This window comes from Puma concolor, chromosome E2, assembly GCF_028749965.1.
Source record: "Puma concolor isolate L17-30 chromosome E2, mPumCon1.1.hap2, whole genome shotgun sequence".
Taxonomy (NCBI): Eukaryota; Metazoa; Chordata; class Mammalia; order Carnivora; family Felidae; genus Puma; species Puma concolor.
Window position 1 is genome coordinate 5,905,397 of NC_141681.1, and position 20,701 is coordinate 5,926,097.

The 20,701-nt window shown below is 43.9% G+C and overlaps 1 protein-coding gene across 1 annotated transcript in view; it reads right to left on the reverse strand.

The window, feature by feature from the left end:
- CDH13 (cadherin 13) overlaps positions 1-20,701 on the reverse strand; it is a 1,039,261-nt gene that overhangs the window by 388,127 nt on the left and 630,433 nt on the right. The window contains exon 6 of the mRNA XM_086688815.1: positions 2,907-3,051. Within this exon, the coding sequence (XP_086544941.1) occupies positions 2,907-3,051 (145 nt within the window). The remainder of the gene's footprint in view (positions 1-2,906; positions 3,052-20,701) is intronic.

Below are 20,701 nucleotides of genomic sequence, written 5' to 3' on the forward strand. Positions count from 1 at the left end.
ATGTCCAAGTCAAATGTGGGAAAGAGCCTGTGTTTCAGGCCAGACACACGGACACAGATTCTGGCTCACCAGCCAGCCATGTGACTTTGGACCTGAGATTCATTTTTTTCAGATGTGTGATGGCGAGAGTGGTATCCACCCCTCAGGGTAGAAAACGGGGTAGTGGAGGAACTGCTAGAATGTCATAGGGGGGAACAGTAAGTGCTCAACCCAATGCTATGACAGTGTGATGGCCGTTCTCACCATGAAGTTTGTGGGACACTTGAAAGAGCTCATGGGGGGCGCCTGGGTGGCACAGTCGGTTAAGCGTCCGGCTTCAGCCAGGTCACGATCTTGCGGTCCGTGAGTTCGAGCCCCACGTCAGGCTCTGGGCTGATGGCTCAGAGCCTGGAGCCTGTTTCCGATTCTGTGTCTCCCTCTCTCTCTGCCCCTCGCCCGTTCATGCTCTGTCTCTCTCTGTCCCAAAAATAAATAAACATTGAAAGAGCTCATGGTTTGAAGGTCGGGGAGACAGACTGAGCCCCGAACACTGGCTCCCATCTATCATTTATGTGAATACGGCAAAGTCACTCAACTCATTCCAGGGTCAGCATCCCCTTCTGTACAACCCATCTGCCATGGGGTCTACGACACACAGGATTCCACCAAGCACAAAGGGGCAGGGCATTACTGAAATGAGACAGGCCATCATCTCTACAGCCTGTCAGGGTTCATGGTCAGAACATGTAAGTGGTTCCTTTCCCAGATTCCCACCGTACTCAGGGGGGGCTTTAGGGGCCATCCTGCCTGAGCTCTCTTGGGAGGTGCTGAGCCATCTAAATGATTTTTCCTCTCGAAGTTTTCCACCACGTCTCCCCACTCTTGACCCCAAATTTGACTGACTCTATTTCAACTCCTGCTTTCTAGTCAAACCCAGAGGGGGCTGAAAAAGAAAAACAATGATTCAGGCCAAATTCTGCACAGCTGGAAGAAGTCACATAGATCTCCGAGTCTTTATGTGTTTTTAGAGGATAATCCCAAACAGTAGGAGAGGTTGGAAGTGCTTTATGTTTTGCTTGGAGATCCGTCCATCCTAACCAAATTGCTTTGTGCTTTAAGAAATTCAGTGTACGTAAAAGATTCCATTTTTCTTTGAAAATATGACATGTATATAAAGCAATAAAACTTGAAATTCTTCCTGAAACTTTAAGGAAGGGCACAGCGGGAGGAAAATTGGACGGCGTCTAATCATATACACACATAATATACAAAGACACGCACACGCACACAGCCGCCTCCGACAGAAGCGCTGTCATTTACATTTAGAACACTTTCCAGGACCGGCTCAAATTCCAGTCGCTCACAGACGGAAACGGGGAATCGTTTTCCTGCTCTGCTCAAACTCTAACCTCTTTAACAGCTTTCCCTATCAGTTCCCTTAACTCGACCTGCACATCGGCTTGTTTAAGAGATCTGTGAATGTTAAACCCAAATCCCAGGCTCTCTCTTACAAGAGGCCACCCTTCCATTAAAAGGAGCCTACGAGGGTGTCTGGGTGGCTCAGGCGGTTAAGCGTCAGGCTCTTCGTTTAGGTTTTGGTCATGATCTCATGGTTTGTGGGATCGAGCCCTGCGTTGGGCTCTGTGCTGACAGTGCAGAGCCTGCTTGGGATCTCTCGCTCTCTCTTAAAAATCAATCAATAAATAAGCAACAAAAAAAGAAGAGAAGAGGAGAGGTGTTACTGGAAAGGTCTGCCTGAAAATGATCTGACCCACCTCCACCATCGTTCCAGGCCTGTTATTACCCTCCTGCCTCGTGGGCTCCCCCAAATGCCCTCTAGCTCCTTTTTATACACTGCATTCAAGTCGCAGGAGGGGAGCTCGGCTCCTGCCCCTGGGGAGCAGATAAAGTGCCCAGAGCTGGGGAGACAGGTTTAGGCGCCTTGCATACAATGACTCAGGGGTAGTCTAGGCAGGTTACCATGACGACGCTTGCAGAGCCTCCACTGTCTACCAGTTACTGATAACATCCCATCAAGTCAGTGAAGGGGAAAAACAGAACCCGCGGAAGCAATGCTGGGGCTCTTGTCTCCCGTCTGCCCCACTGAATCACTTCTAGGGGCACCATCCAGACACAGCCACAGACACAGTCTTCGTATGGTATGTACTCATTCCGGTGAATTTTAAGACTTACAATCAAAGTCTAGTCTCGTAATAGGGGCTTTTCGACTTTGCTCTCGACTTTCTCAAGCATCCTACTCAGCAGTGACTTCTGCTGCTGGTCACAGAATGCGTTTATTCGTATCTCTTGTGCCAAAAAAAGGGAGCTCTAAATTCTAACACCTTCCCTGGAAGGTTAAGTGTGAAAAAAGATAACAGGAGCTCTGTAGTAACCCTGTGATTTCCATAACGTAGGTGCCTGTATTTCCAGAGAGAAATAAAATGTCTTGCCTTTGGCCCTGTGACTGAGGCCACAAGGTTTCTCCATGACCCTTGTGTAAGGAAAAGGAGGGGGGAAAAAAAAGTCGTACCTGTTTTTTCCAAAATGGTTCTTATTAAAAGACAATTACGAAAAGGAATGACTGAGGAGCCTGGGGTGGGGACCTTAATTTTCTTCAAAGGCCTGCCATCCCACAGAGTTCAACCTTGGGCCGTCACAAGGGTGAGCTAGATCTATTCACACAGCCTTGAAAGATCCTTGGAAGGTCGCTTTCAGAGACGAGGAGAGAGATTTTCACAGCCTGCAACACCCCAGGCATGTTCTGAGTTCCAGATTTCCAGGGCTTGCTTCCACCCAGGGAAATAACTGGGCAGTGCTGATGTATATCACAAGGCGGAGCAGGGAGAAAATAGTCTCTAGCATCCCCAAAGGTCACATAGTAGCCCACTTCCCAAGCCAGTATGCTAATGGAAGCCAATGTAACATACCTGTCGGTGATCCTTCCATGACATGGCCAATGTAGGGGCCCTCCCGAAAGATCGGTCTGTTGTCATTCTGGTCAATCACGATGACTTCCAGAGGAACTGGCCCCTCGAGAGTTTTGCCATTGACATCAGTGGTCTCCACAAAGAGCTATTGGAGCAAAGAAATTGGGGGAGAGAGAAGGCGTTAATTCATTATGAAAATTGAAGTCAGGTTCTCTGGAGAAAGTAGGTTATGCCAGCAATTTTAGGAGCCCTTGGCAATATTCAAGCTTCCGTCTCAATGGATAGTCACTGGAACTAGAATAGAACCGCAACATTATAGAATAAACGACAAATTTCAGTTCGTATTAGGTTCCCCCCTGGGAAGTTCACAATTAATTCATCAAATCTGCAAAGGAAGTCCAAAAAAGAAAAAGAAAAGAGAGAAAACACTCACAATCAGCCATAGCTGAGAAAATGTGCTTACAATGTTTCTGTTTTTTTCCCCAACGTCATTATGCTTAAAAGGAACGTTATGCTAATAAAAATAATTGACTAAGCAGTTATGAACAGAGTACATTAAGAAATAACTGAAAGTGTTTATGACAATGTTTAGCAGAAATTCAGGTCAGTAAATATTTAGAGAGGGCCTTCCCAAGGCAAGGAAGGCATTTGCACGGGTCCCGAACAAGACCTTGGGATTGCTGCCCACAGGGCCGCTGTAATCGAGGGGGTATTTCACAATCCCACAAAACACTTCCATACAGAACTACCTTCAGTTTGCAAGGATGAAGAAAATAATCGCCCCCCCCCCCCTCCCAAACCCCAGCTTTATTGTTGATCTTGGAAACAAGGAGTTACATCATGGCATCTCCAGTGAGTTACAGTGACCTTATGCTCTCCTTTTCTGTGCCTGATTCTGCCTTGGTCTAACTCGGCGGCAACACTAACTTCTCCTGGGATGTCAGTGCTGGTCCCTGTGCTGGACGAGGCTGAGTATTTCCCCGAAGTCGCAAACCTTGGGGAAAGGGCTTCTGCAGGTCGAACCAGCCCACTTCTCGCGAGCCAGGTGGCCTTGAGCCATATCCCACTCTCTCATTTTCTCACCTGTGAAATGATGTTAATAAAACCACCCACAATTAGGAATAAGAATCAACATTATCCAGTGCTTTATTGGGCTTACTACTCGATAAACTCATCTGGTCTTCCTAGTAAGCCTGTGACTCATTGGCAAGCAGGGAATGGAAGCAAATTAGAGGTTAAGTGGTAGAATCTGGATCTGACCTCATGAAGTCAGCCTCCAGGGTTTATATTTTTAACCATGACCCACAATGTTTTTAAAGCACCTACTCTAATGCTCTCCCATGATATACCCCAGGAATATTAGCCGCTGCCATTGTTGCTACTCGTATTGTTATCGGCACTACTGTCAAAACAAGCCCGAATTAGGAAAGGAGAAGAGAAACACTTGTTACAAATCAGCACGGTTGCACCCCACCGGATGGTGCTTCAAACGGCGATCATCCTTTCGAAAGAAATGTGGGAAAATTCCACAAAAGCTATTAAGGGCTCCCACGCTTTGTTCCATCTGGATACCACTTCCGGGTGAGTTTGAGTTTGGAGGCACTTACGTGTAGGAACACATTCACTGTAGTGTTATTTCATGATCAGGACAATGAATCACCACTGGCGTCCGCTAAATGCCCAAGCAGGGGGGACTGGTTGAATGAATGTTTTTACGACATAAGACAATACAGCCATTGGCTAAAATCATGATTTAACCTTGTTGACCCCTTAGAATATTGTGCGTGAACACGCAAAAGAGCATGGTCATCATGCATGTGTAACGTACGTCTGTGCACAGAATTTGAAGGTGATAAAAAAAAACGAACCCAGGTAAGCTTGAGCAGAATATTCTTTTCCACTTTTTTCTGTAGTATTCATCCTTTCACTAGCAAATAAATGGGCAGAGGCTTTTCATATCTGCACACAAAGGAGAGCTCACAGAGAATGAACTATACTTTGATGCTTTTTTTAACACGCTATGCAAATTCTACTAAACCAAGGAAAGCAAACAAAACCTTGGGGCAATTTTGTGTAATAAGGACGGCCTGACCTTTTGTCCTCCCAGAATAGCCAAAGACTTGACTTTTACTCAACCAAAACCCCTATGTCTAAAGACAACAAATATCTGGGATCTGAACCCTAAGCTTCTTGTTGGTTTGTACACGTAGGGCAGGGAGAGACCGAGGGTCCCTGATGGGTAGGTGGCAACGTTAACAAGCAAGGGAGCTTACTTACGGAGCTTATCTTAGGCAGCTGCAAGACAGGGAGATCTCTGCACCGCCCCCCAGAATTCTGAAAGTTTACACAGAAGCCTTCGCAGGGCTCGATCAAGTGTACCATCCATTGGCCCAGCAACACATCGCTCTCTCAAAGCTGCATCCTTGAAAAGAGCTCCCACTGTGGGAATGGTGGGCAGACCTTATCTTCCAAGGACGGGGAAGGCGTGAGGAACCTCTCTGATCGATTACCTGAATCCGGCTTCCGGGTCAACCGGAGGTCACGACCTGGCTCATGAACTCTCGATGACCCTCTCCAACACTTCCCCGTTGAACAAGCTTTGGGCAGTGTCGGAAGCCACAAGTAGGCTAGAGGAACAGAATCCACATTTCCCCAAGTGTGCAAAATGTTGGAACTGGGAGGGTAGACTCCAGATCCATCTCAACATAAGGGAAAGACACACAGAAACTAAAGAGATATAACTGATTAGGGTGACTACGAAACGTCCAGCTGAATCTGATAAAACCAACAATGTCAGCACACAACCTGATAGCATTTTGTGTTACCATACTATCCAGAGTTTGATTTCTGGATTTTTCAGTGGAAAGCAAGATCATTAGAAGCTAAGTGCTTTGGAACAGCATTCAAAAATAGCAAAGTGCTCTTAAGGGGCATTTATTAATTTGAAAGTCAATTTAACAGAAAGTTCATTGAGATATGAATATATGTCAGTTCCTACCCTGAGTGTTACAAATCTAGCAGTCAACAAGCTATTCCGGCATGAAAGAGACAGGTAATAGGCAATGTAAAACACAGGAGTAAAGTAATTTCAGTTAGAGAGAAGCAACATGAAGGCATAGAACAGGGTCACATATTAAAACGACACTGTCTAGGGGGGCCTGGGTGGCTCAGTCAGCGTCTGACTTTGGCTCAGGTCATGATCTCACAGTGCATGAGTTCGAATCCCACGTCGGGCTCTGTGCTGACAGCTGGGAGCCTGGAGCCTGCCTCAGATTCTGTGTCTCCCTCTCTCTGCCCCTCCCCCATCCATTTTCTCACTCTCTCTCTCTCTCAAAAAAAAAATTAAAAATTAAAAAACAAACCTACACTGTCCAATTTGGAAGCCACTAGCCACATATGGCTATTTAAATTTAAATTAATAAAGATAAATAAAATAAAAAAAAAAAATCTAGTTCTTTCATTGTGTTAGTCACATTCAAGAGCCCAGTACTGGTCACCGCCCTGGACAATGTGCCCCGGGTGTTCCTCCTTCTCAGGCTTTCAGGCCCGAACTGCAATCAGCACATTGGACTTTCCTGGATCTCAGGCCTTTCGACTTGGACTCAATTACACAACCAGCTTGCAGAACCAGCCTTGCAGAAGTCACGGGACTTCTCAGCCTCCTTAACTGTGTGAGCCAATTGCTTACAATAAATCCTTTTGTATAAAGATGTATGTGTATGTGTGTATATCTACCTATCTATCTCTTTATCTCTTTTATTTCTCTGGAGAACACGGACTAATACAGGCTTCCAGGGTATCTTTTCAGACTGTTAATTAATTTATGTCACCCCATAATGGACATCCCTCAGGAGTTTCTCATTCCTTTACTTAGACAAGTCTTTTTATCATCGGGCCCCAGCCCAGTTCTCCAAACTCATTTCATGTCCTAAGAGATGCCCTTTGTCCTTATTATCCAACTACGCAAATCTTTTTTCCGTTTTCCCAATTTACGCTGCTCGTTCTCAGCACAGGTACTTTCACACGTGATCCTCCCACCTGCTGTCCTTGGTCGACCCTATTTATCCTTCAGAGCTCAGATATCACTAGCAAAGAAGATCCTTCCCTGGTCCTCCAGACTAACTAGCCTGTCCCTGGTTTACAGTCCCGTCGTATGGTACCCTTCCTTTACGGCATTTCCCATAGTATAGCATATTTATTTGTGTGACGACTCCATTAACGTCTGCCTCCCTGACTGGTCCCATGAAGGCAGAGGTGTGATGAATGTTCTTGACCATTAACGAATCCCCAAGGCTGAGACCCAATGTCTGCACATAACAGCCACCTGATTTAACACTGATGGCACAAAGCTGATTTAATACTGATTGCATGAAGAGGCAGTACCTCTTTAAGAGACTGGAGTCCAAAGTTTAGCCTCGGCTCTGGCCATCTGTCCTTTCTGTCCATCCCTGGCACGTACGAGCTGACAGTCGGTCTGAACTCCACGGACTGTCAGTCAGGTGACTCTTCGTGCAGTCTTAATCCATGAAATAAGAACCACAGTGGTAAATAATACCTAACTACATTAAATTAGTTACTTGCCTTTTAAAGAAGGGAACTAATGTTTATCTGGTGTCCAATGCACGTCTGGGCTTTTTATGCATTGTCTGATTTGGCTCAAAACAACCTGTAGAAACACCCACTGCAGCAAAACTCAGAGAAATATTAAGTACTGGTCTATAAGCAAAAGCTAGTTTGTGATCCAGCGGGATCCAAACTTAGGTCTGACTCTAAAATTCATGCTTTCTTCCACTCTGCCCTCATTTGCCAAATGGTCTTTCATGGGCTTCCTTTGCGTTTTTGTTTTATTTTCTTTACTGTGTTATTTGCTTCATAGTAAATAGCTTTACATTGCTATGTTTCATTGTTGCCTCATTCAAGGCAAAACTATCCATGAATTTAGGGATATGATAAGCTTATTATAAATTTTTTCCTGATAAACATGAAAATACTTATGAAAACACTATAGGCTTAGGGGCACCTAGGTGGCTCAGTAGGTTGGGCGTCCGATTTCAGCTCAGGTCATGATCTCACAGTTCACGAGTCTGAGCCCCATGTCGGGCTCTGTGCTGACAGCTCAGAGCCTGGAACCTGCTTCAAAGTCTGCGTCTCCCTCTCTCTGCCCTTCCCCCTCTGGTGCTCTGTCTCCTTCTGTCTCAAAAATAAAGAAACATTAAAAAATTTTTAAAAATAAAATAAAACACTATAGATTGGGGAATATTACACTATTAGCCTAGCTACAACATGCTCCCTTCTAGAACGTCAGATTTTCTGAAAAGAAAAGAAAGAAATTTTTCCTCTTATAAATGTGCCTCTCAAATGATCAGGGTGAATAGAGTGGGAAGGGAACATGGTATGCAAATCACCCATAATCTGTTTAAAGCAAAAACACTTTATCCAAGAGTAGAGACATGAGGGTCCTGTGTGAACATGAGCAATTTCTCCCACCTCAAGGGCGTGGTAGATGGGCTCCAGGTTTCCATAGAAATAGAAAAGCCCACAGAGATTTTTGTGTAAGGATGCTATTGTGAGTTTATTTATAATAGATGATCTCTCAAGGTTGAGAATGTTGGAAGATTACAAAAAAATTTTTTTTAACATTTATTTATTTTCAAGAGACAGAATGGATGGAATGCAGTATCTTTTTTTTTTTTTTAGGTTATAGATCTAAAGTCATTTTGTTAAATAAGTATTAAAATGTGTTTTATAAAACACGATATTCTCCAAAAATCAAGGTTGATATATAAACATTTAAAGGATAGCCTAAGCAAGCCAGGGAGGGGCTGACAGAGAGCGAGACACAGAATCCCAAGCAGGCTCCAGGCTCCAAACTGTCAGCACAGAGCCCGACATAGGGCTCGAACCACGAACCATGAGATCATGACCTGAACTGAAGTCAGACACTTAAGTGGCTGAGACACCCAGCTGCCCCTGGAAGATTTTTAAAAACCAGATTTTCCACTATGGAAATATATAATGTTTCCTGTCATAGGAGAGAAGAAGGTAAAATGAATTCCTAAGTTGTGTGGTTAGTATGAAACTCAAACTGCCCTTATGTTTTGCATCTGACTTCTTACATAGTTAATTAATAGAATATCATATTCATTTATTATAGGCTCCTCTCATAGAGACTTCTGCATTCTGTGTGTGTGTGTGGGGGGGGGGGGGGGAGATATACTCATGGCCCAGTCAGATCACAGACAACTGAAAGGCAAGAACACTGTTTTCTAGGTATTCCTTCTATACATAAGTGCCTTGAATAAAGAAAGCAATGATGGATATTTTTACCAAGTTTCTGTTTGCAATTCTCCCACCCTCCCCACCTACCAACATGTCACAAAGATCAAACGAGACTTTCCCATTGAAGACATCCTCAGTGATCACTGAAATTACAACCAGACTTTGAATCAGAAAGCCTGTCTTCCGATTTGGGGATATGCTACCTTAGAGCATCTGTGGCCGGTGGGATGACAGTCTTCCTAAAAATCTTTATGTCCTACTCCCTGGAACCTGTGCATATGCTAACTTACATGGCAAAGCAGAATTAAAGTTGCTGATCAGCTGACCTTAAAACAGTGAGATCAGCCTGGATTATCAGGGTGGGCCCAATATGATCACAAGCGTCCTTAAGAGAGCAGGAGAGGAAAGGTCTGAGCCAGAAGGTGAGAACAGACTTGAGCAACCATCACTGGCTTTGAAAATGGAGGAGGAGGCCACCAGCCAAGGAATGTGAGCAGTCTCTAGATGCTAGAAAAGACAAGTGTCCTCCTGCATAGACTTCAGAAGTGAAGGGCGGCCCACTGGCACATTGATTTTTAGCTCCGTGACGTCCGGGTTGTACTCTGACCTATGGAAGCGTGTGATAACAAATTTGCGTTTGTTCGGAGTCGCACATTTGTGGTAATTTGTTGCAGCTACTGTGGTCCCTAATGTATGGGTCAGACCGTAACATTTTTAGAATGAACGCAGGTGTTACTATTAACTATTAAGCCCAAACAGGTGCACACCAAGCCTATCCTAGGCGAAGAGAGTAACATGACAATTCGTGTAATTAAGTAATTTCAACTTCCCAGGTCAGTTTGCGCACGTAACAAATGGTGTTCGGGATATCATTCTCCATTTTGTTTTTGTTTTGAGTAAAAAGATAAAGGACTGTGTCTAGCACAGTTACTGGCACGTAGGACATTTTAAACAAGGTTTGTTAGATCAGGGGAGAGTTTGGTGACCTTGGCCTTCATTTGCTCCCAACAGACCTTTACTGAAACTTTTGAGAAGGTGGATGAAGTACCTCGATTTAATCCTTGTCAGCCATTACTCCCTTCAAACTTCTTTCCTATCTCACTATTCCAGATTTCTCTTTGACACCAATTACTTGCATTTCAAGTTAGTTTTCTTGGCTTTATTCACTTATCTAAGTTGAATCTCATTATGGGCTAGCTCCTGGAGAGTTCCCAGGGAAAAGATATTTTTAGCCTTTTGTTAACATTCCCCTGCCTTCACTTCCACGGCTCTGTGTGGCATCTCCCCCTTGACGGACTGGATGTGGTGTTTATAGCTCCCTCTAAAAGTGATCAAAGGGGAGATTCAAGTTTCCGACTCGCTAGATTATTAATTAAGGATCTTGATACTGTTATCAAATGTTCTTTGAAAAGCTTGTTCCTCTTGGACTGTAGTATTTCCTTTGTTGATCCGAAATTTTACTTTTAAAGTGTGTTTTCCACCAAACATAATGAGAGCATATTTTTTTTTATTATGTATGCATGCTCACAACCATGCCGGACTTCGAGGGCATTTTTCTATTTAATTTTTGAACTAATTTTAATTATGTGTAAGAAATCTATGCAGATATTCAAAATAATTTTATTTAAGCAGCTTGGGTAAAGTCCTAGTGAATATCCTCTACCCCAAGAGGGGACACAGGCTGAAAATTTTAATTGGTTCAAGTAAATTTATATAAATCATGGATATTGGAATTGTACCAGATCAATTAAGGATACATACAAGGGTTAAGGGGATTTTTGCACAAAGATGAGAAATATAATACTTTCGAAAACAAAGCTGTAGGAGAAAATTACTGAGGATTTTATTTTCACTTGTTGTTCTCCGTCTCCAAAAGCAAAATTCAGAGAAAGAGAATGGAAAGAATGCAGTATCTTTTTTTTTTTTTTTAGTTGATAGATCTAAAGTCATTTTGTTAAGTAAGTATTAAAATGTGTTTTATAAAACAGATATTCTCCAAAAATCAAGGTTGATATATAAACATTTAAAGTATAGCCTGATATGGGGCGCCTGGGTGGCGCAGTCGGTTAAGCGTCCGACTTCAGCCAGGTCACGATCTCGCGGTCCGTGAGTTCGAGCCCCGCGTCGGGCTCTGGGCTGACGGCTCAGAGCCTGGAGCCTGGTTCCGATTCTGTGACTCCCTCTCTCTCTGCCCCTCCCCCCTTCATGCTCTGTCTCTCTCTGTCCCAAAAATAAATAAACGTTGAAAAAAAAAAAATTTAAAGTATAGCCTGATAAATTCCAGGTGGATTAAAGTATTAGGAGAAAAAAACCCCATTGAATATTTATGTGATAGAGTGGGGAAGGCCTTTCTAAACTGGTATTAAAGATATAAGTGAAGTGAATTATTGAGAGATTAAAAAACTCAAAAGCAAGTTTGCGTATGACTAAAATATCATAAATAAAATAAATAGAAAACTGGGAAAAGTGGCTGTGTCATTTAAAACAGATGTTTACCATCTTGAATATATAAAGAGCTGGTTAAAAATCAATAAGGACAAAACAACAATTAACAAAATCAGAAAACAAAACAGCAACAAGCATTATAAAATTAAATGAGGTAACTTTTTGCTTCCAACACTGCCAAAATAATTAGGAAAACCTAATAGTCAGTGTTTCTCAAACATAAGGAAACAAATACTCATGCATTACTGATGACACTAAAACATCTTTCTGGAATGCAATTTGTCAATAGGCATCCCAAGCCTTGAAAACATGTGATGTTGCTTATAGAGATTTAGCCTGGGGGATATCTGTGTATCTCAGGGACGAGCAGGTGGGGTGGGGGGTGTTTGATAACATGTATATTCATTTCAATATTGCTTACAAATAGGAAAAATTACATGGGGCGCCTGGGTGGCTCGACACAAAGTAGAACACGACATTGCAGAAACACTTTAGGGAATGAGAAAATATGTTAATGGTATGGTGTTCATAGTATGAAGTAAACGTTTGACTGCAAAATAGTACGTGAAGTATAATGTCTTTTTCGAAGAAGAGGCAAAGACATTACACAATTAAGATTACACTGGAAGATTAGCAGTGATATTTTTTTTTTACTCTGCTTCTCTACACTCTTCTAGATCTTCTATAATGGGCATGTGTTAATTTCAGAGTTAAAATGCATCTATGAAGTTTCTATTAAAATTGACTGCAGATTGGCTACGGTCTATCACAAGTGGGGAGTCACGGGAGTATGTTAAACTTCAGGACATCTGGCACCTCTCAGTGTTGGTGATTAATGGGAAGCACGTGAGCGTTAAGTAGGACAGAGGATCATCGGTATTGCAGCACAGCCAGTGGCTGGCTTTTCCCCTCTCCCAGGCCTCTGAGTTTTGGATTAAAAAAAGAGTCTCAATGCACTTGACAGAATTCCACAGTAGGGAACTTGGACTCTTCAAATTTCGTTCCCTTTTTTTTTTATGTTTATTTATTTTGAGGGAGAGAGTGGGGTAGGGGCACAGAAAGAGGGAGAGAGAGAATCCCAAGCAGGCTCTGTCAGCACACAGCCCGACACAGGGCTCTCTACCCCTCGAACTGTGACATCATGACTTGAGCCCAAATCAGGAGTCGGATGGTGGCGCCTGGGTGGCTTAGTCGGTTGAGTGTCCAACTTTGGCTCAGGTCATGATCTCCCGGTTTGTGGGTTCGAGCCGGTGTTGGGCTCTGTGCTGACAGCTTGGGGAGCCTGCTTTGGATTCTGTGTCTCCCTCTCTGCCCCTCCCTCCCTCCCTCCCTCTCTCTCTCTTACAAAAATAAATAAACATTAAAAAATTAAAAATGAAAAGAGTCGGATTCTCAACTGACAGTCACCCAGGTGCCCCTGTTTTCTGAGCCCTCAATGTTATCAGTGTCTGCTTTTTCTCTGAAGTTTCACTTTTAATCTTGCTAATCAAGTCTCAGAACCAGGAAAGAGCTCAGGTTCTAAGCACGGACTTCAGATTTAGAGTTCTCATCTTTAAGAGGGGAGAGGGGCACCTATCTCACAGAGTTTATGTGAGGTAAAATACATGATGTTTGTAAAGCACTCAACAAAATACCTGACACATAAAAAATGCTAAATAAATAGAAGCTTCCAGTTATCCTTAAAGGGTTTTGCTTTGTTTTGTTTTGTTTTGTTTGTTTTTTGTTTTGGTTTTTTTGTGAAACAAACAGAAAATTCTCTGTAACATTAAGTTTCTGATTAGGGTTCATGGTCTCGGGCATCTAAGGAAAAAGCTGACTTTAGGAAGCTGAAGCTTGGGGTGCCTGGGTGGCGCAGTCGGTTAAGCGTCGGACTTCAGCCAGGTCACGATTTCACGGTCCGTGAGTTTGAGCCCCGCATCAGGCTCTGGTCTGATGGCTCGGAGCCTGGAGCCTGTTTTCGATTCTGTGTCTCCCTCTCTCTCTGCCCCTCCCCCGTTCATGCTCTGTCTCTCTCTGTCCCAAAAATAAATAAACGTTGAAAAAAAAATTAAAAAAATAAAAATAAAAAAAAAAGGAAGCTGAAGCTCATGTTTTTAATGTTTAGAAAACTTTTTTTAAGTTTATTTATTTTTGAGAGAGAGAAACCAAGCAGGGGAGGGGCAGAGAAAGAGGGAGAGACAGAAAATCCCAAGCAGGCCCCACACTGTTAGCACAGAGCCTGACTCGGGGCTTGATCTCACAAACTGTGAGATCATGACCCAGATCATGACCCAGATCATGACCTGCGCCTAAACCAAGAGTCAGGCACTCAAGGGACAGAGCCACTCAGGCGCCCCTTATTTTTTTAATGTTTATTTATTTTTGAGCGAGCACAAGTTGGCACATTTGGCTCTCACCAAACGTCCAACTCCTCATCCCTGCTACACTGGTCCTGCTGTCTGGGCTTTGGGCCACCCATGCCCTTGGTCTACTTAGCACTGTGGGTCTGCCTCTAATCCTGCTCTGGTTCCTGCTTTGGAACAAAGCACAGAACTCTGTGCCCCTCCACTTGTGCCTTTACCAGCGGGGGCAATGCTTTGTTTTTGAAATTGAAGAAAAAATATATGTTTTAGTTTGTTTTTCGAGAGACATAGGGGAGGGGCAGAGGGGGAGACAGAATCCAAAGCAGGCTCCAGGTCCTGAGCTGTCAGCACGGAACCTGACGCAGGGCTCGAACCTACGAACACGCGCCCCTGAATTTTATAAACCAATTTGACAATAAATTTCATATGTAATAAACAAATAAATAAATAAATAAAAATAAAAATAAAATTAAAAAAAAAATTTTTATTCTCCTGAAGGTGGAAGAAATAGCACAGAAAGGTACCATGCACTCTTTGGCCAGTGTCCCCCAATAGTTACCTCTTACAAACCACAGTCATGCAAGCAGAACAATGGCCTCAATACAGTCCTGGATCCTAGATTTGCTCAGTTTTATTGCTACTTGTATGTATGTGTACATGCACACATACCTGTGTACTTAGTTCTCCACCTACATGCACCACCACAATCAAGAGACACAAGAGTTGCACTTCTAGAAGTGTCTTTTGTGTGGAAGAACAATGCCATATATATATATGTATGTATATATATACGTGTATATATACATGAAGGAATTGCAAACAGGGCCTTGGAGAGGTATATGCACACCCATGATCACTGCAGCCATTATCCCAACAGCCAAAAGGCAGAAGCAACCCATGTGTCCATCAGCGGATGAATGGATAAGCGAAATGTGCTAGACATTACGCTGAAACAGGCCAGTCGCAAAATGACAGCTACTCCGTGATTCCTCCTATAGGAAATATCTACAGTAGTCAGATTCATAGACACAGACAATGGCGGCTATGGGGGGGGGGGAGGAGGAGAGAGGGAAAAGGGAGCTGTTATTTAATTGGCATAGAGTTTCAGATTTGCAAGAAGAAAAAGTTCCGGAGATTTGTTTCACAACAATGTGAATATCATTATCATCACTGAACTGTACGCTTAGAAGTGGTTAAGATGGAAATTTTTCATAATGTGCTGTTTTATCACAGTAAAAAAGAAAACTAATTTGCATGGGAATCACCTGGCAACTTGAGTAAGGCAGAGTCCCAAGGTCCGACCCCAGGGATTCTGTAGGTGCTCAGCAGCCTTAAGACATGGCGCGTAAGACATGTAGGGTAATGAACTACACAAATAATCAGGACCGGCTGACTTCCCCCAGTGCCAGCGCGTCGCCGAGTCACCCCCCTTGCCTGTCCACATTGTTTCCTTAAGCATTCACTGTCTCTCTTTGCAACAGAGGGATCGACATTAGCTCCTACGTGAGTGGCGGTGCAGCTATTGAGTTGAAGAAGTGTGAGGCTCACCAGCTGATGCCCAGTCCTCTCCTCCCTGTCCAGTCCATCTGCTGGCCCTGTGAGCCATACCTCGTCCACCCTGTGTCCGGCCATCTCTCACCAGCTGTTGGTGGCTGGGGCCACTGCAGGGCTAAGTCCCCCTCGCCGCAGTATCGCGAGCATCTCTTAATTGCATTCTCTGCTCCTATGCTACCTTACCGTCACTATTCGCCACACAGCGTTCCTGGTGACCTTTGAAAAAGCAGATGGGATGGTGTGCCTGGGTGGCTCAGTTGATTAAGCATCTGGCTTCAGCTCAGGTCATGATCTCGTGGTTTGTGAGTTTGAGCCCCACATCGGGCTCTGTGCTGACAGCTCAGAGCCTGGAGCCTGCTTTGGGTTCTGTGTCTCCGTCTCTCTGCTCCTCCCCCACTCACACTCTGTCTCTCTCTCTCTCTCTCTCTCTCAAGAATAAATAAACATTAAAAAATCCAAAAAAACCGGATGGGACCTTTCACCGTTCTGCTCCCCAATCAGCCCACGTGACTTGTGTCCTAAGTCCTCCCTGCAGCCCACACAGCCCTGACATGGACCGTGGAGTATCCTTGGCCCCATCTGCCATCATTCTCCCAGAATCCTTCCATCCTGGCCACATGCTCCTTGGTGTTTCTCAAGCCAGCTAACTTAATTTCCATTCCACGGTCCCTGAAGACACTGTTCCCTCACCTAGAACACACTTTCCAAGGAGTTTTTGTGGCCTGCCCCTCATTCCATTTATGTCTTTCCTCAAAACAGAGGCCTCCCTTAACTCTTTGATCAAGTACAGTCGCTCTTCAATCAATGCTCATCCCAATCCCTACGTTGTTTCCCCGGCTCTTGCTGTCACAGGCCTATGATGCAGATACTTCTTCAACAGTTGCCAGAATGACAGCTCAGGGAAGACACAGAAAATGTAAGACGCATGGAATGTAAGCTCACGAGGACAGGGAGATTTGCCTGCCTGGTCCCCACAGCACAGTGAAACACTGTCTTTCATAGAGCAGGTTTTCAATAAATGTAACAAATGAACAATGGATGAGCTAAGGGCTTTGAGTTTATAAGGAAGTCTCTTTTTCTCTAGAGGACAGATCAATAGACAAGAAAGAGGTGACACTTGTCATTTGAGAATTCCCTGAGGGTGAGCCCAGCTAAGAGGCAATGTATTGAGAAGTCAACCGTAGCATTTTCTGCCTATTCCAGAGGAAGAAGCCACGATCAGCAAAGTTGCCATAACTCTCTAAAGTGGGCAAACATATTTTACATGGGATTATTTGTTGTTTGGTGATGACTGATAGAAAATGATTTGGTTCTGATGCACATATTACTAATAAGCATATTTAAATGAAAGAAAATAAAGCAAATAGAACTTGATACGAATTCTAGCTCACCAAAGTGAGCCCATCTGTCCCTGCCTTCATAAATGAGGCAGTGCAAGCTACAAGAATGGACTTATATTTCTCACAAAAATCCCTCTTTACCATTCTTATGCCCCGAGGTCAGCATCTCTTCTCGGATTTTTTTACTTGTGCACAAAAATGCCTCACACAGCCAGACATGACCGTGTCACGATCAGATACATTCTGTTAGATTCTTCTGGATTTCTCCTCTGACTGCTCCATTTTTTTCTCTCCGTTTGACCAGATGCCCCCAGCGTGGTACACAGGTTCTGTGCTTCAGAGTACGGACAGTCCACATGACAACCAGCCTGCGTCGGGCTCCATTCCGGACCATCCAGACTCCCCCGGTTCAGGGCCACCAGCTTCTTCCAGTATCCTGGCCGGCCCGGAATGAAGATGCCAGTGTCACTCGTCACTTTGCTCACGACGTCCCTTTCTGCATGTTTCTGGGTCAACTGGAGAGGACCTGGGATTACAGATCTACCCACCCACCCAGACCGTGCAGCAAATGGCCCAGAAAGCATGTCTGCGCTGTGTATGGGGCACAAGCTAAGGAACCCGAATTCATCTGACAGTGCCCTTCTCTGATAAGTTTTGTTAGGCTGGACCTCACGAAGCTGAAAATTTGGTAAGCTCAAAGAGAATCAAATGTTAGTAATTCCAGCTCAAATCCAGCCTGCTGTCTGTTTCTGTAAATGAAATATCAGAACAGGGCCACCCTCACTCACTGACCTGTTGTCTGAGGCTGCTTTTTCACTAGAATAGACCAGCAGAATCGAGTAGCTGCAAACAGTCTCCATGGCTCACAAAGCCGAAAGTATTGATTATCTGGCCCTTGAGAGAAAAACTTTTTTGTATGCCTATTTTAGAACATTTGGCGCAAAAGGAAGAACCCGGAAAATACCCAGGGAGAAATGAAAGTTTTGATGTAGATTACAGACCCATCTGGACAGCTTGAAGTCTCTAGCTAAACTCTCTCTCTTGTGGTCATGAATTCATTCAACAAATACATTCTATGCCCCATCATGCTTTGGTTTTGCACAAGATCCTTGATTTATAATAGTTAAAAACTACCGCCATTGGATTTTTAAGGCTCATTTATAGCCACCATTTAGTTGGATTAAATAAGCATCATATAAATAATAATAATTACTATTTTTAATTTTTTAAGGTTTATTTATTTTTGAGAGAGAGCGTGAGTGGGAGAGGGGCAGAGAGAGAGGGAGACACAGAATCCGAGGCAGGCTCCTGGCTCCAACCTGTCAGCACAGAGTCCGACACGGGTCTGGAACTCACTGACTGTGACATCATGACCTGAGCTGAAGTCAGACACTTAACTGACTGAGCTTCCCAGGTGCCCCAGCAGCCTATAATTCATTATTAAGCAAGGAATGACATAGTGAGGAGATTGCATATAGACTGTGGGTGGGGCCTGTCGTGAGAAGGCCTCTCTGATGGAGGCCGACAGAATAGGAAGCAAAGTGGCCACAGAAAACCTGCCCAGAAGCCAGAGGGAGGGAAGGAATGAGAGAAGGGGGGGCAGTGAAGAGATGGCAGGACCAGGTCAGAGGGGCTCGCAGACATGGTTTAACCTTTTGGCCTCTTTTCTGAGGGCAGCTTAACACGACTGAAACTCTCTCATGGAGCCACTTGGGAAAACAGTTTGGAAGTTCCTCAAAGACTTAAGTATAGAGTTACCATATGACCCAGTAAGGCCACTCCTACTCATACACCCAAGAGAAATGAAACAGAGGTCCACAAAAACGGGCCTGTCACAGTAGCATTATTTATATGAGCCCAAAGTGGGACACAACCCACATGCCCATCAACAGTGACTGGACACACACTTAGATACTGGACACACACAATGGGATATTATTCAACCAAAATAAGGAAGGAAGCCTGGGCACCCCGCCACGACATGGATGAACCTTGAACACACGCTAAGTGAAAAAAGCCAGACACAAAAGGCTGCATGGTATGTGATTCCATTTATGTGAAATGTTCAACATAGGCAAATCCATAGGCAGAAAGTAGACTGGAAGATAGGCAACCCTAGTTGCCTAGGGTTGGGGATGGTGAAGAGAATAGAGGATGATAGCTAATGGGAAGAAGGTTTCTTTCGAGGAGATGAACATGTTCTAGAATTGATAGTGGTGATGGTTGTACAACTCTGAATACACTAAAAACCATCAAATTGTATACTTTGCTTATTTAACGTTTATTTATTTATTTTGAGAGAGAGAACATGACTAGGGGAGAGGGGCAGAGAGAGAGAGGGACAGAGGGAATCCCAAGCAGGCTCTGCATGGTCAGCACGGAGCCCGACATGGGGCTCGATCTCAGGACCCATGAGATCATGACCTGAGCCAAAATCAAGAGGCGGACACTCAACCAACGGAAGCCACCCAGGTCCCCCTGAATTGTATACTTTATTTATTTATTTATTTATTTATTTATTTATTTATTAATTATATTAAATTAAATATAATTTGTTGTCAGATTGGTTTCCATACAACACCCAGTGCTCATCCCAACAGGTGCCCTCCTCTATGCCCATCGCCCACTTTCCCCTCCCTCCCACCCCCCATCAACCCTCAGTTTGTTCTCAGTATTTAAAGTCTCTTATGGTTTGCCTCCCTCCCTCTCTGGAACTTTTTTTTCCCCCATCCCCTCCCCCATGGTTCTCTGTTAAGTTTCTAAGGATCCACAAATGAGTGAAAACATATGGTGTCTGCCTTTCTATGCTTGACTTATTTCACTTAGCATAATACCTTCCAGTTCCATCCACGTTGCTACAAATGGCCAGCTTTCATTCTTTCTCATTGCCAAGTAGTATTCCATTGTATAGATAAACAACATCTTCTTTATCCATTCGTCAGTTGATGGATATTTAGGCTCTATCCATAAAACTTGGCTACTGTTGAAAGTGCTGCTATAAACATTGGGGTACATGTGCCCCTATGCATCAGCACTCCTGTATCCCTTGGGTAAATTCCTAGGAGTGCTATTGCTGGGTCATAGGGTGGATCTATTTTTAATTTTTTGAGGAACCTCCACACTGTTTTCCAGAGCGGCTGCACCAGTTTGCATTCCCACCAACAGTGCAAGAGGGTTCCCGTTTCTCCACATCCTCTCCAGCATCTGTAGTCTCCTGATTTGCTCATTTTAGCCACTCTGACCGGCATGAGGTGCTATCTCAGTGTGGTTTTGATTTGTATTTCCCTGATGAGGAGCGACGCTGAGCATCTTTTCATGTGCCTGTTGGCCATCTGGATATCTTCTTTAGAAAAGTGTCTATTCATGTCTTCTGCCCATTTCTTCACTGGATTATTTATTTTTCGGGTGTGGAGTTTGGTGAGTTCTTTATAGATTTTGGATACTAGCCCTTTGTCTGATATGTCATTTGCAAATATCTTTTCCCATTCCATCGGTTGCCTTTTAGTTTGGTCGATTGTTTCCTTTCCTGTGCAGAAGCTTTTTATCTTGATGAGGTCCCAATAGTTCATTTTTGCTTTTAATTCACTTGCCTTTGGAGATGTGTCAAGTAAGAAATTGCATGTGTATACTTTAAATGAGTGATTTGTGTGGTGTTAGGACTTTATTAAATTCACATTTGTAAAGTGGAACACAGGGGCTAGAAGGTGAGCTGCAATTCAACATAGACCATGACAGAAACTGGAACAGAGAAACTTATTACCCACCAGTCCTGGAGCAGGGGCAGGGCACACCCTGAAGGGCCGCATAGGGGGATCAGGACAGAGTGTATGGAGAG